The sequence below is a fragment of the Zingiber officinale genome, chromosome 11B (genome assembly GCF_018446385.1).
Source record: "Zingiber officinale cultivar Zhangliang chromosome 11B, Zo_v1.1, whole genome shotgun sequence".
Classification (NCBI taxonomy): domain Eukaryota; kingdom Viridiplantae; phylum Streptophyta; class Magnoliopsida; order Zingiberales; family Zingiberaceae; genus Zingiber; species Zingiber officinale.
Window position 1 is genome coordinate 85994316 of NC_056007.1, and position 14753 is coordinate 86009068.

At 38.5% G+C, this 14753-nt stretch overlaps 2 protein-coding genes across 2 annotated transcripts; one reads left to right on the forward strand and one right to left on the reverse strand.

The window, feature by feature from the left end:
- Positions 1-1817: 1817 nt before the first annotated feature.
- LOC122034839 (protein WHAT'S THIS FACTOR 9, mitochondrial-like) lies at positions 1818-3640 on the reverse strand. The gene has a single exon (XM_042594194.1). It carries the CDS (start codon positions 3551-3553, stop codon positions 2228-2230), a length of 1326 nt encoding a protein of 441 aa, XP_042450128.1. The 5' UTR covers positions 3554-3640; the 3' UTR covers positions 1818-2227.
- Positions 3641-5559: 1919 nt separating this feature from the next.
- Positions 5560-6736, forward strand: LOC122035368 (zinc finger protein 6-like). Its single transcript, XM_042594778.1, has one exon. It carries the CDS (start codon positions 5909-5911, stop codon positions 6485-6487), a length of 579 nt encoding a protein of 192 aa, XP_042450712.1. The 5' UTR covers positions 5560-5908; the 3' UTR covers positions 6488-6736.
- The last annotated feature ends 8017 nt before the right edge of the window (positions 6737-14753 follow it).

Genomic DNA, 14753 nt, shown 5'->3' on the forward strand with positions numbered 1-14753 from the left:
AAAAAATATTTAATATCATTATAGATACTTTAAAATACTTTTCTATTTATTTTAATGACCAATTAGAAACGTACGTGAAACTGAATCGATCATCGAATTAATTGACATAGATGGAATAACTGATGCTCACTAATATAAATAAATAAAGCTGTGGACCTATCCAAAAAATAAGCATATTTGAGGGACCATCAAATCAAAGTGATTAATAGAAAATATTTAATCACAGTAAGGGAGAGCTGCCTAGTTAAAGTATTTGACAATCGATTTAAAATCAAAAAATAATAAGAAATATAGAGGAATCTAAACATCTTGGGAGTCATTAAATATTTCTAATAAAAAGAGTTTGACGGTGTTATAAAACTTGAAAATTAGAGAGACAAAAATATGGACAAACTCAAGAAACCCAAGAATATAATAATGTCCATTTAACATAAATCTAAAACATTTAGTATTGTTAAGTATTTTTTTTTGACTAAAAGTGTTTAATGATGACTAATCGATTAGAATCATATCTAGTTGATTGATCAATCAATTGATAATCATAAATATCTTTAGTCAAAAGTGTTTGATAATCTTATAAAGCTCAATGTAAGAAATAAACACATAGACAGGCTCACAGAACTTTAGAAGTACAATAATACTCAACTAGCATAAATTTGCAAATTTTAGGATCGTCAAATATGTTTGACTAAAAGTTTTAGGTGATCCTATAGAACCTAAGATTTCTACACTCATCAAACATTTTTGATCAATGGCACATCAAATCGATTGACTAGTTGGCTGATAACCAATAACTATCTGAGCCAAAAATATTTGATGTATATGGCTCAAATTCAAAGAAGTAACAAACACCTAATATTAACAGACTTAGGAAAACCACGGAAAACATCAATTTAGCATGAATCCAAAATCTCCAAGTAGTTAAGCACTTTGGCAAAAGGTATTTGGTGGACCTATAGGGCATAAAATTCGAGGAAAAGATAACTGGACAACCTCACAGAAACTCCAAGTGTGCAAGAGTGTCAATTTGGGAACACTTCTAAGATTTTTGTTACACTCAAACACTTTTTGCTAAATAAACACTTTTGATAAGAAAAAATTAATGAACATAAAACACTCAAATTCTAGAAAAATGAATATGGACAAACTTAAAAGAACCCTATGAATACAACAACACTCATTTGACACAAATCCAAAGGATCTAAGACCAACCAATAGTACACATCAAAAACTTTTGATAAAAAAAATATTTGACGGTCAAATTCAAAATCTAAAAGCCATAACATAAAATTCCTAAAGTGTAATTGTATTCATTTTACATTAATCTGAAGTCTATTGTTGGGCTCCCTCGCTGAAAAGGATCAAATATTAATTTGTTTGTGGCCATAAGTGGGATAAAGATATAGTCAAAAATATAGTTTATAGTAGATACAGCAAGCGGCATCTTTCCTCAGTGAACATCAAGTCCCTTGTTAAAACAGATGGAATTAAACAACATAGTAAAGGATTATTAACCCTAAACCCTGGGTTAGGGTTTAGGGTTTTAGTAAAGGATTATTAAGAGGAATTAGCAGTTTCTGGGTCAAGTTATAAATGGTCGGCCAATGTAAAGGTTTTCAGTCATGAAGATGATTCATTCTTAGCAGCTTTATTGAGGTTCCCTTGACGATTCTTAGGCCTATGCCGAGAAAATAAGATCACCTCAAAGCACAGGTGACATTAAAGAAGTTGGTAAAAATGAGATAAAGTCTAAAATACATTCCTATTTTTTGCTGATGGATAGGGTTCCGCTGGTTTTGAGAATCACAACCAGAAAGTAAAATGGGTCGACTGAAAGTCTCATGATAATCATGCGCACTGGAAGAATGCGCAGCAGTTAAATAACAAGTTATAGCATCAATACTCATAACAAAGAAGAATGTAAACTAAATAGGCAGCCACATGCAAAGATAACAACAGAATCAGTGTGTACAGGAACTCACCCCAAACAATTGGGCTGTTATCTCTTCGAATTTGAATGGCAAGCAGAAGCATTCCCTTCCTTAGCATCCTTTTCATGCAGCTTAAGCTGATTATTGTCAAAATAGCATGCCCAAGTTCCTCTGATCTCTGATTGACTCATTCTCAAATCTTCTTTTTCCAATATAAATTGAGTGTATGTTCAGTGTGCACCAACACGCCTGCTATAATTTGCATGTCATGGCGTTCCTGCTTCAACTGCATGTCATCATCTCGCAGACTGATTGGCATCCTCATCATCACTCTCCAAGTCCTCGGATTCAATTGTTGATAGTTCTTCTTCTTCCATCACGTCCTCCTCATCTTCTTCATCATCTTCTTCATTATCTTCCTCCCCTTCTTCATCTTCTCCTGCAATGTCAGTCAGAGCAGAATCATCGGCAGCAGCCCTTCTAGGCTTCTTACCCTTCTCCACGACAGTCTCCTTCCCCTTGTGCATGAGGTGACTATATTGATACCTTAACCCCATCAATGGGTGCTTCTCCACCAAAAGATCCCTCCTATAAGCCTCACGAAGCACAACGGTGTGCGTTCGAAGCTTATTTGAAACATAAAAGATGCCCGGGTGGTGCGTGATTACCTTCGTAAGACCCGGCGGGAGCCCAATATGCTCCCCGAGCAAGATCAGATTTTCCTTTTCCGTCTTCTTTGGCACAAGAAGGTTTAGGACCTCGTGGAGCACCGCCACTGTCCACTTCTCCGCAAGGTCGCTCTTTGGCTTGAGATGGGACGCGTCCTCGTAGGGTGAGATGTACGGAAGCTTCTGCCACTCGTCCAACCAGTTCCTCACCTTCTTCTGCAGGTCGAAACCCCGGGAGAAGTGAAGGGGGAAAGGGAGCGACATGCCCTTCTTATAGCCCCCAAATTTCATGGCGTACCTCTCCATGGCGGACACCGCAAGGTCTTTGCGATACAAAACGAGCTCGAGGTCCAGCGCGCCGGGCACTCCACTGGTGGAAGGGACAATCTGAAAGTAGTCGGGGTAGTCCGGGAGTATGGAGCGGGCATAGTCGCGCGGGAGGCCGAGGTCCCATCGGAGGCGGTCAATCAGGGTCAGGGGTAGACGTCGGCGTCGAGCGATCATGAGGAGGCGAAGGAGGCGGTCGGCAGAATCGGGGCGTGCAGCCTCGAGGGCCCGCTGCTCGTCCTCATGGAGGCGGACTAGCTCGTCTGTCGGGCGGATGACAGGGTGCGGGGGGACGCCGGAGGAGGGCGGAGGGGACTCTTCGATGAGGGCAGAAGGAAAGAGTCGAATGAAGCGGATGGGGCGGAAGGGGAGGTGCAGTTGGGCGGCATGAGCGCTTATAGACGTGAGAGTGAGGCTAGGGCCGGAGGAGGAAGGGGAGGAGGAGGCTGAGGAAGGGAGGAGGAGGAAGTCCTTGAGTGCATGAAAGGGTTGCAGGTACTTCTCCTTCTCTACGGCATGGTCGAGGCCGCGGTCACGGACCCACGTAACCCTAGCATCCACGAAGGTGCGGTGCGGTTGGGCAAGGGGAAGCCGCCCAAGGAACCGGCGGAGAGGCCGTAGCAGCATGGTGGCGGCGGCGAAATTGGCGGAACTATCGGTTTGGTGCGGGCGGATGAAGCCAGCGACGGCGTCGGCGGCGGCAACTGACGATATCGGTCCGGTTTAATCAAGGGTTTTGACAAGGTAAAGGAGAATAGTGGGCCTCCTCTATACAGCGAAGTTTCTAAAGCCCAATCCACTAAAATCATGAATTTTAATTCCTCGTTATAAAAAATTGTATGTTTGCTCTAAAACTTAACAAATATTACATTTTGTAAAGTATCGTTCAACGTCAATTCTAGTGTTCTTGTAGATATTAAGATTAGCCTCGGTTTTTTATTCTTCATAATACGCCAAAAACTTTGTCTAAATGAAATTTATCATGTTCAAAAAAACAAAATTAAAAATAAAAACGATAATATAATTTAATGTTTCTTGGCCAATTGCTTCGGATTTTGATAGGTAAGAGTAGGATTGTTTCTGCACTACAGCATTATATTCTTCTGTGTCAACTTGTCAATGAGATCCTCCAATCGATGAAGTCGCCATTTTCATTAATTTTACGTTAATTATTCTCTGTTTGTAAATTGATTATGTTATTGTCTGCATGATTGATGGGTCTCCTATAGACTTTTCTCGGAATTATTTTGTCTGTTACTTTTATCAATTTAATAAATCATGTAGCCGAGCTGTTAGTTATTGTCATAGAAGCAACTACCGTAGAAATTCATTTCTTTTATGAATTTAGAAAAGCAGACCTTTTTTCTGATAAAAATAAAAAAAGGAAACAAATTATATAAATCGTAAAAAAAAAAGACGCCCATTTAAAAAAGAATTCAAAAGAGCGTCTCTATTGTATCGCTAGAATATCTTTAGCTAATGTTGTTGTCTTTCTGATAGTTAATAGCGCTGGGCCGTCTTAGGACCGCTGAAAAAAATTAAGATTTTAATATATAATTTTTTAAATAAATTATAAATTAAAAATTATTAATCAAATTTTAATAAAAAAAATTATCAATAAAATTTAATTTTAATATTAAAAAAATTAAAATTATCAATCAAATCTAACCCGAGTAATCTTTTAACAATTTAAACAATTTAGGACTTAGATTTGATTTTTTTTTTTCATTCTGTCACTTCTGATCCTGCACATTATTACGACAAATCTGCAGTTAGTGTCCTTGAAGTGACAAACTTTAAATGTATAACTAAACTACTGTGGAGAAACATGCCACCTTATAGGCTTATACCTACAACAACTGAAGAGCCAGAAGTGACCGAAGGCAAAAATAAAATAAAATAATAAAAAAATTGTCTCTCTATTTAAATATAAATATAAATATAAATTTATTAATCAAATTAATATATACATCCTAAAGTAGCAATGGTCAGTCGCCGTTATATATCTTTTATATAATCTCCTACTATACATTATTTAAATATTATATAAACATTAAAATATAATATAAATAATATTCTATACACTTATAATTTAAATATTTATTTAAAAAATGAAGTGATAAAAAGTTCAGGAACAAATTAAATTTTAGGAAATAGAATATAGATACAAGATATGATTATTATTTTTGAGTCCATTAAAATTTTAAAGTAATAAAAAAAATAAAAAAAATATGATTAGTAAAAAAATTTATAACCAAGATTTTGTCGCGAGGTCCAGTTGGCTGTGGGCCCGATTGAAATGCGACCTGAGCCGGGATAGATCTAGCGTTCGGTTACACTTAATGGCGGTAGGTGCAAGCTGCTACAGTGTCAGCCATCAGAGTGGTTCTTTTGGATTACTATTGCAACTTGACCGGGCCAAACTCTGCAGTATTCCCGCCTCCTTATCTGACCCCAAACTAAGTCACCCGGCGACATACCCACAGCGAATCTGACTAGAGAATCTCCCATGAGCCTTTCAAAAAGGATGTGTTCTGTCTAATAGGACTTGAAATTTATAAATCTAAATTATTTATTTTAAAAATAAAATGTGTTCATTCTTTTAACTTCCAATGATAAGGAAGCAACTCATGTGTGTGGGTTTACATCTGTGGTCACTGCCTCCTTGTGGATTGTCTCGTCCGTGGCCACTGTATCTATTCGTAGATTCTCTCTCTCAGCCAATCCCGTCCGTAGCCACTGTATCAGTTTGTCGATTCTGCTAATCCAAGGTCCCTCCACTAACATTTGCAAATCTATGTAGACAGATCTTTTGACTTGCTTAGTGGAATCTCTTGCTTTACCTTCTGTGGCATCGGCGATCGGCCATTAGAGGAAGAAGAATGTATGCGCTCCGTGTCATTGGTCTTTCCATAAATATGAATTCCTAATTTTGCCTCGTCAAGCTTCCCACAAGTCCACCCCTATCCTATCCAAAAAGAGATGGAGGCTTTAAATTCTGAGATGGATTCTCCGCCGCCGCCGCCGCCGGAACCGGTCTTGGATCTTTCCCTCGAGGTGGAGGGCGCCGCCGGGCCCTCGGATACCAAGGACGTGAAGCTCTTCCCCTGCCTCTTCTGCAAGAAGAAGTTCCTCAAGTCGCAGGCCCTCGGCGGCCATCAGAACGCCCACAAGAAAGAGAGGAGCATCGGCTGGAGCTCCTACCTCTACCTCGCACCCGCCACGACCGCGGCCGCCGCCATTCCACCTCCGTACCTCAGCGCTCCGCCGCTCGCCCACGCGTGCAGGAATCTCCCTCCCGGCAGTGATTACAACTTCGGCGGCCAGACGGAGTTCTTGAGCTCCCGCAGAGCCCCTCGGTTCTCCAACGACCACGCACTGCTTTCCGCAGTGAGCAATAGCCGAGCAATGTGCGCCGCCGGAGATCCAGCTGCCAGCGGCGACGAGACCATCGATCTCCTAAATTGGAAAAGGGGCTCCCATCTCCAACAAGAACCGCCTGCGGCCAACTCCTACGACACCGGAGACCGGACCGAGCTCGACCTATCCTTAAGGCTCTAGGAACTCTATGCGATCCGTCACTTGTTGCTTAGCTTTCGTTCACCGGCTGTTAGGTCCCCGGCCCCTCTTGCAGGCCAACTAACGCAACAGTATAACGCCGTGGAGAAGTTGAATTAGACCAGAGAGGAAGAGCAGCCGAGCACGAGACGTGGGTTCTATTGCATTTTTATTTTATTTTTGTCGTCGAGGCGTCTGCAAATTATAATCATGTAAATGCTCTGCTGTTCTATTTCATGCTCTGTTACGACCTCTGTCTCTTGTTTTTGCGTGCCGAAGCAACTCGGTTTTAGTCCGTCCATCGAATGCCGTGGCTCCATGCTTCTTTCCCTTTCCTGATGGAGAAGGGGACGGTGGGGCTTCATTGTGATGCACTAACTACCAGTACCAGCTAATGGGCGAGATGAGATGATGCTCCCTGCACAAACTCAACTTGTTGTCCTCTGTGAATGATGTTATTAAAACGAGATGTTAAGCAGTGAGACTACTGTTTGTGGTTGTCCCAGCGCCACCGTTGTGGTTGCTCTTGTAGGTCACACAATTCACAGGGAGAGCGACAGGGAGAAGGCAGCCACAGCAACGGAACAAAACAAGGTGGTGGAGATTATTCTTGGACAAGGAAAGCAACGTGGATCATGTCATGCCAGTGGTGTAGAGTTGCCCTTGTGGTTGCTCTTCTTTCTTTGTCAACCTTTCTGCTCCTTCAATCACTAGCTTTCACTGTGGACTTTTTCCTTCTTTATTCGCCACACCGTGGATGATCGGAGGAGGAACTCGCCTCCAAACATTAAAGAAGTGTATCACTGTATGACATATAAAGCATCTGATCAAATAAGTTAGGTATTGGTTTTGGATCTGTTTGCCATGTTGCTCTATAAATAGAACATTTAGGTTGAAATAGTGTAAGGGAACAGATAGGATCGTAGAGAAAGCATTTTTAGTTTTCACTGCATAATTTATAATTATTATAATTATTCTATAAACTATTCCTTACAGTTTAATAATCATCAAGACTCATATTTCCCCAGGTAGTTTGTTTGGATACTGTGCTATGTTTATAAATTAATTGAAAACTAGTAAACTATACAAGAATCTTTTCAGTGGTGTTTATTAAAATCTTGACATTTGGCAGGGACATATTTTCTCTAGGTGTTTATTTAATAGCTATTCAATGAAGAATACATATCGATAATAGTATGAAACAAGGATCCATAAATAGCTATTCAGTAGTCTTTATTAAAATTTTGACACATGCAGGGACATATTTTCCCTAGGTGTTTTTTTAATAGCTATTCAATGATATGTACATATGGATAATAGTATGAAACAAGGAACTTTGAACTATGGTATCATAGTAAGATATTTAGATTGTCATATAAATATTTTTGATTTGATTTTCAACTATGATATATTTATAGAAAATTTTCTTCAAATCGAATGTGCAACTAAAGGATGTTGATCGTCTGAACTGATCGTCACGCGCGCTTCCTAATTTATTCTGATGATCAATAAAAAAATTTTATATGGCTAGACCAGTCATCTTAAAAATAGACTAACTGAAATTATTAATTTTTTATTTTATTATTTTTTTTAAGAAAGCATAAATTGTGTTTGAGGTTTTTTTTTCAATTTTTTTTTTATCCCTAAAGGCTAGCCGATCGAGTTGGTAGTCACTCGGGACTTGCCATAAGAAAAGCATAAATTGTGCCCAGGGCCACAAGACAGTTTGTACATGGGCTCAGGGGAACCCACAGTCCACAGAAGTAAGGTCCCCGTCATCCTTACAATTTTTATTATTTTTAAAAAATCTATCAAATAATTGTTATATGGTTGACTAACTACACAAAAAAAAAAAAGGATTAATTTATATCGATATGTTTTATTGTTTAAATGTTTTTTACTTTGTGTATTTAAAAGTAAAAAATGAGTAATTTTTAATAACATAACTAAATTATTATTTTTAATTATTATTTTTAAAAAAAAACTGTCATAAACATATATATATATATATATATATATATAATTATTTTTTTATGATGTTATATTGATTCATTTAATCTTTTTAACAAATGATATATTTATTTCTCCTCATTGAATATATTTTTAATAAACATATTTCACATGCATAGTTACTTTATGATTGATTATATTATCCAATTAACTATTAGTTAGTTACTTATTTTATAGTTAAGTATTATAAAATCATTTTTGATTATATCATATTTTATCATTTATTAATATATATATATATATATATATATATATATGATGCATGATAATTATTATTAATAATTTAGTTTTTTTGTAATAAATCTTTACTATGTCCAATCTTATAAAGTTAGAGTTTATGGTTTTTGATATTTTTGAAAAAAAAATATATATCGTGGATTTTAGATACAAAGATTCATTTGAATGCTATGGGTTTTGGAGACACTATAAAAGATGGACATAAGGAATCTTTACAAAATAGTGCAAAAGTAATAATATTTATTCGTCACCGACTTCATAAAGGATTGAAAATTGAATATTTGACAATCAAATATCCACTTGAGCTATGGAATAATTTGAAGAAAAGGTAAAGTTATTATAAAACCGTGATTCTTCCAAATGCTCGTTATGAATGGATTCATTTACGTTTATAAGATTTTTAAATTGTATGTAAATATAACTCAGCTATGTTTACAATTAGCTCAAAATTAAAATTAGGTGGTGAAAAAATTACTAATGAATATATTGTTAGGGATCGGATGGCCGGATAGAAGGGGGTTGGATAGACGGTGCCCCCAAATCGATGCTTTCCTACGTATTCGTTAGCTTGCGTAACGGAAATACAAACTAATACAAACACAAATATGAAACCTAAAGATAAGAAAATAAATGCAAACCATAACATGACGATTTACGTGGTTCGGAGATAAAGTTTCTACTCTACGGTTGTCCGTAAGATGGACAATCTCTATCCATCAGTAGATTAGTCTTTGAAACCCTGACTAGCACAATCCTCCTTGTCGGTGGAGAAACATGGCCACAACTCGACCAAGAACACATGGATTGACACTAGTCGGCTGGTCCTTTGTGAAATTCGACCGTTACAGCTCCAACGACTCGATACCAATCGACTGGTGCTAGGACCAGTCGATTGCTCCACTTCGGTTGAGAGAACAGAATCATTCTATTCTCTCCAGCTCGACTGCCAGTCGATTGGTACATACACCAGTCGACTGGTACAAACCTAAACATAGGGTTCCCCTTTCCGAATATATTTCTCTCAACACTCGGACCCTCACGACAATCCTGACTCTTCTTTGTAGCCTTGATCTTTTGCCTTCAAGCCTACTTCCTTTAGCTCTCGTCCCTCGGATGCATTCAAGCACGCGGCTCGTCCCAATGTCATCCTTCGAGTATGTCTCGAAGTCACTTCCCTCAGCCCTTGTCCTTGCTACCTTGTCCACGGTCCCTCGGATGTTCCATCATTCACCAGACCCAAAGACACCAATTGCTGAGTCATATATGTATCCTGCAATCCTGCATAATTCAAATACACATATCAAATACAAGGGTAAATGTAACTTAAACCATTTACACAAACATCAAAACACATGGTCGCAAGGACTATTGGGATTGCTCCAACATATATGTTGGAAAAAATATATTCTATCTTTCATGCATCTAACATGCTACTGCAACAATAATATAGAGAGAAAGGTTTCAATAAATATTTTGAGTAGACTACATATCATCTTGCGGCTGAGCAAAATAACGAACTTTTGATGAAAAATCATGAGACTCGTCCAATTGGTGCTAGTCCATTCTTGAAGTGAATGAGATAACTGTTAAAATGATAAACGACAGCACAAACAAAAATTTCACCATGGTAGTGGTCATGGTCGTGGTTGTGGGTGTGATTATGGTCGTAGATACGGAAATGATTGATTTCAAGAAAATCATGATGCTTATAATAAAAAAACACAACAACTCACCACAAGTAGATTAACAATAATGTCCACCAAAAGTGGACAAATGACAATGATAAAAGGGTTCAAAGTAGACAAGATAATGACGAAAAGAAATAAGAAAAATCATGTTATAAATGTGGCATGAAAGGACTTTGGTCGCATACTTGTACGCCAAAATAATTTATAGATCTCTACCAAGCCTCTTTAAAGGGCAAAGCAAAAGCTATAGAGACAAATGTTATCTTTCAAGACAATAACACAATTGTTTGTCCTTCTATGACAACACATTTAGATGTTTCTAATTTCTTTGCAGACCTCTAATGGAGAGACAAACAATTTGATACGAAATGAAGATATTTATGGAAATGTCTAAATTAATCAAATATTTTAAAATGAATTAGTTCATTTGCTATTATGTTTCTGTTAGGACCCATGCGATCGGTAAAAGAGGGTGAATTCAAAAGAAAAATAAAACCTTTCTCGATCTTTTTAAATAATAAGATACTTGTATAAAAAGCGTCCGGAAGGGTTCCGAGCGCCCGGACGGTGAGGCACCTCGGAGGCACCCAGGTGATCCGAGCGCCAGGACCATCCGAGCGCCTGGATTTGATCCAGGCATCTAGACCAAGAGTCAACCTCCTATTGACTTTTCGGTCCAGGCACTTGCTCCGGTTCTGTTCAATTGGGTGATTTCGGCCATCCGAAATAGGGTTCACCTGAATCCATTAGCCGACCTTCGAGCAGTCTTCAGGTCCGACTTTTCGTCCCTCAAAAACGCCGCTCACCTCCTTCTCATTCGTCAGCATACTCTTCCATAGTGCCTCATTACTCGGACGCACCGAGCCCGTCGGCTCTCTCCCATGCTGTCCTTCTCGCTGGCTACGTCATTCGATCGACCTCCTATGCTCCTAAATTCCTGCACACTCAGACACAGGGCATCAAAACACAATATGACCTAACTCTAATTCGGTTGACCACATCAAAACTACCTCGGGATACAAATAGTTTCTTGAGTAATCTTTTAGTTGTTTCTCATTATGTATTTTTTTTTGTTTTAATGAAGAATATCATGGCTTTTGGATGCAATAATGGAGATTTATGTCTTATTGATAATGAACGACGCATTCTATATTCAGAAAGAAAACAAATTCTAATTTAGAAATGAGTGAAAGTAATATTAATACAATATCTGATAGTACAAATATTATTGAAGGTTCTAGAATAGCTAATATATCATTATTTGGATGAACAAAATTTGTTATTGACAATGCATTATTCTCTCCTATGTCTCAAAGAAATTTGATAAGTTTTAAAGATATTTGTCAAAATGGATATCACGTTGAGACATGTGATGAGAATATTGAATATCTCTATATTACAAAATTAGAGTTGGTAAGAAACATGTATATGAAATATTACCCACTTTCTTATTTGTTTTGTACTACACAATAATATATGCGGTAGAAACAAATGCAATAGTAAACATGAAGTTTACAGATTTAAATGATTTTATACTTTTGCATGACTGGTTGAGACATCCTAGTTCTATAATATTTCAAAAAATTATCTATAATTCACATAGACACCCATTAAAGAATCAGAAGATTTTTCAATTTAATGAATTCTTATGTGCTGCTTGTTCTCAAGGAAAACTTATTGTTAGAGCAATCTGAGTGCCCTATATTTTGATATTTGGGCAAAGGTTTAAGTTAGGATTATTATTGTATTTGATATGCGCTTGTGGGTGTGCAGGATATAGGTACAATAAGGAAAAGTCTAAGTGTGATCTTGGTAATGGTGAAAGTTCAAGTAGAGTCTTGGCGGTGTAAGTTCAAGTATGTAGTATTGGTAACGTAAGTCTAAGTATGACTTGGTAAGGTTGAAGTCTTAGAGGTGAGGAGCCTCTTGGAATTGGAAAATCCAACATCAAATGACAAAGCCGAAGAAAACTCTTGAAGGCAAAGCGTAAAGGATAGTAAGCATCCAAGGGACGCAAGGCTAATGGAGGATGCTAGAAGGCAATATCGAGGTTGTACGGGCAAGGAAGAGTGCATGAGAGATTGTACTCAGGGTTAAATCCAAGGTTAGAGTTTTACCAGTCGACTGGCAACTGGACCAATCGAGTGGCCCAGGGCACAGAATGTTTCTGTGCCTAACAGCTGCAAAAGCCAGTCAACAGGTACTGTAGTGGTCAATGGGCATTATAGCAGTCAACAACTACTGTATCAATTACTATAGTAGTCAACTAGTGTTTTCATCGGTCGATTGGTATCGAGCTGTTGGCATGTAACGGTTGAATTCCATATAAGACAATCGATTGATAGGCGGGATTTTCCAACTAGTGGGCTATATAACCAAGGCTTTGGAGCTTAGTTAGGGTTAACGAAATAGACTTGGTAAAAGTCTATTAGAAATCTCCTAAGTGCACCATGCTCTTTTTGTGATCTAAGGATTTTGGATCAAGGTTATAGTAAGGTTTCTCTACCGAGAAGGAGATTTAAGCTCGCTGAGATTTTCCGAGAAGTCATCCACCGACGGATCGAGATCGTCCACCTTACGGACAAAATGTGGAGTGAGAGTAAGTTATCTCTAAACCACGTTACATAAACGTGTTAGGTTTGTGTGTTTACCTCTTGTTCATTGTCTTATAGATTAGCTTTCTTCTTGTTAGTATGTTTGTATTTTCGCTACGTACTAACAAGTTGTAGGAAGTGATCGAAGAGGATGATTGGTTATTCACCCGCCACTAGTCGAGCATCAAGATCCCAACACTTATTATGCGGCTTTCACCATCTAAAGTTGGAATTGAATCCCTTGTATTCCTGGAATGTATACAAGGCGAGGCTTATTCACCCACCATATGGATCATTTAAATATTTTATAGTTCTAATTGATGCCTCTATAAGATGGTCACATGTATGTTTATTATCATTTTGCAACTTGACATTTGCAAGATTGCTCGCCCAAATAATTATGTTAAAAGCTCAATTTCCAAAATATTCTATCAAGGAAATACATCTTGATAATGTTGGTGAATTTACATCCCAAGTATTTAATGATTATTGTATGTATATTGGAATAACTATTGAATATCCAATTGCTTATGTTCATATACAAAATCGTTTAACATAATCATTTATTAAACACCTCCAATTAATAGTTAGACCATTGATTATGAGAACTAAGCTCCCTATATCCATTTTGGGACATGCTATTTTGCATGTAGCAACACTTATACTTATCAAGTCAACCAGTTATCATATATTCTCTCCTTTACAATTGACTTTTAGTCAGGAACCTAATATATCCCATTTGAGAATATTTGGATGTGCAATATGTGTCAATTAGCCCACTACAACGCACTAAAATGGGACTCCAAAGGAAAATTGGTAATATATATTGGATATGATTCTTCTTCAATTATAAGATATTTGGAATTAACCAATAATGGGAGATGTTTTTATGGCGCGATTTATCGACTGTCACTTTAATGAAACAATTTTTCCAAAGCTAAGGGAGAAAATAAAGAGTTTCCCAAAGTAGTCACTTAGCATGCTTCATTTTCGCAATTTGATCATCGTACAAATCAATGTGAACTTAAAGTTCAAAGAATAATACATTTACAAAATATTGCAAATCAATTGCCTGATGCATTTGTTGGAACCCAAAGGTTGTTTTGGTGTGATCAACAAGTTAAGTTAGGTCCTGTGTATTTCTAACCTTGTGTCTAAGTGTGCAGGAGCTTAGGAGCACAGGTAGTCGAGCGGAAGACGTAGCTAGTGAGAAGGACGACAGTCCGAGAGACGAGGTGCTGCGGAAGAGTACACCGGCGGACGAGAAGGAAGCGAGCGGTGGTTCCGAGGGACGAAAGCTGGAGCGGAAGATTGCTCGGGGAGCAAGAGACGCAGCAAGCGAGAAGACAGCATGCGGTGCATCCGAGGGACGAAGACTGCGGATGAGTACGCCGGAGAACGAGAAGGAAACACGCGACGATTCCGAGGGACGAGAAGCCGGAGGGAAGCCCGCTCGAGAAGACCGAAAGTTGGGTTCGGGTGAGCCCTTTTCCGGATGTCAGAGATCACCCAAGCGAGCGGATCCGGAGGAGAAGAACCGGACCGAGGCGGGACTGAACCAGAGAAGAGGTCCCGGACGAAAAAGTCAACACCTGTTGACTTTGGGCTCCGGGGCGCCCGGAACCCTTCCGGGCGCCCAAACCTTGATTTTGATCAGGATCACGATTTACGCGATCTGAACGTTGGGGGATAAAGTTTTATCCCCCCAGGGCGCCCGGAACCTTTTCAGGTGCCCCGACC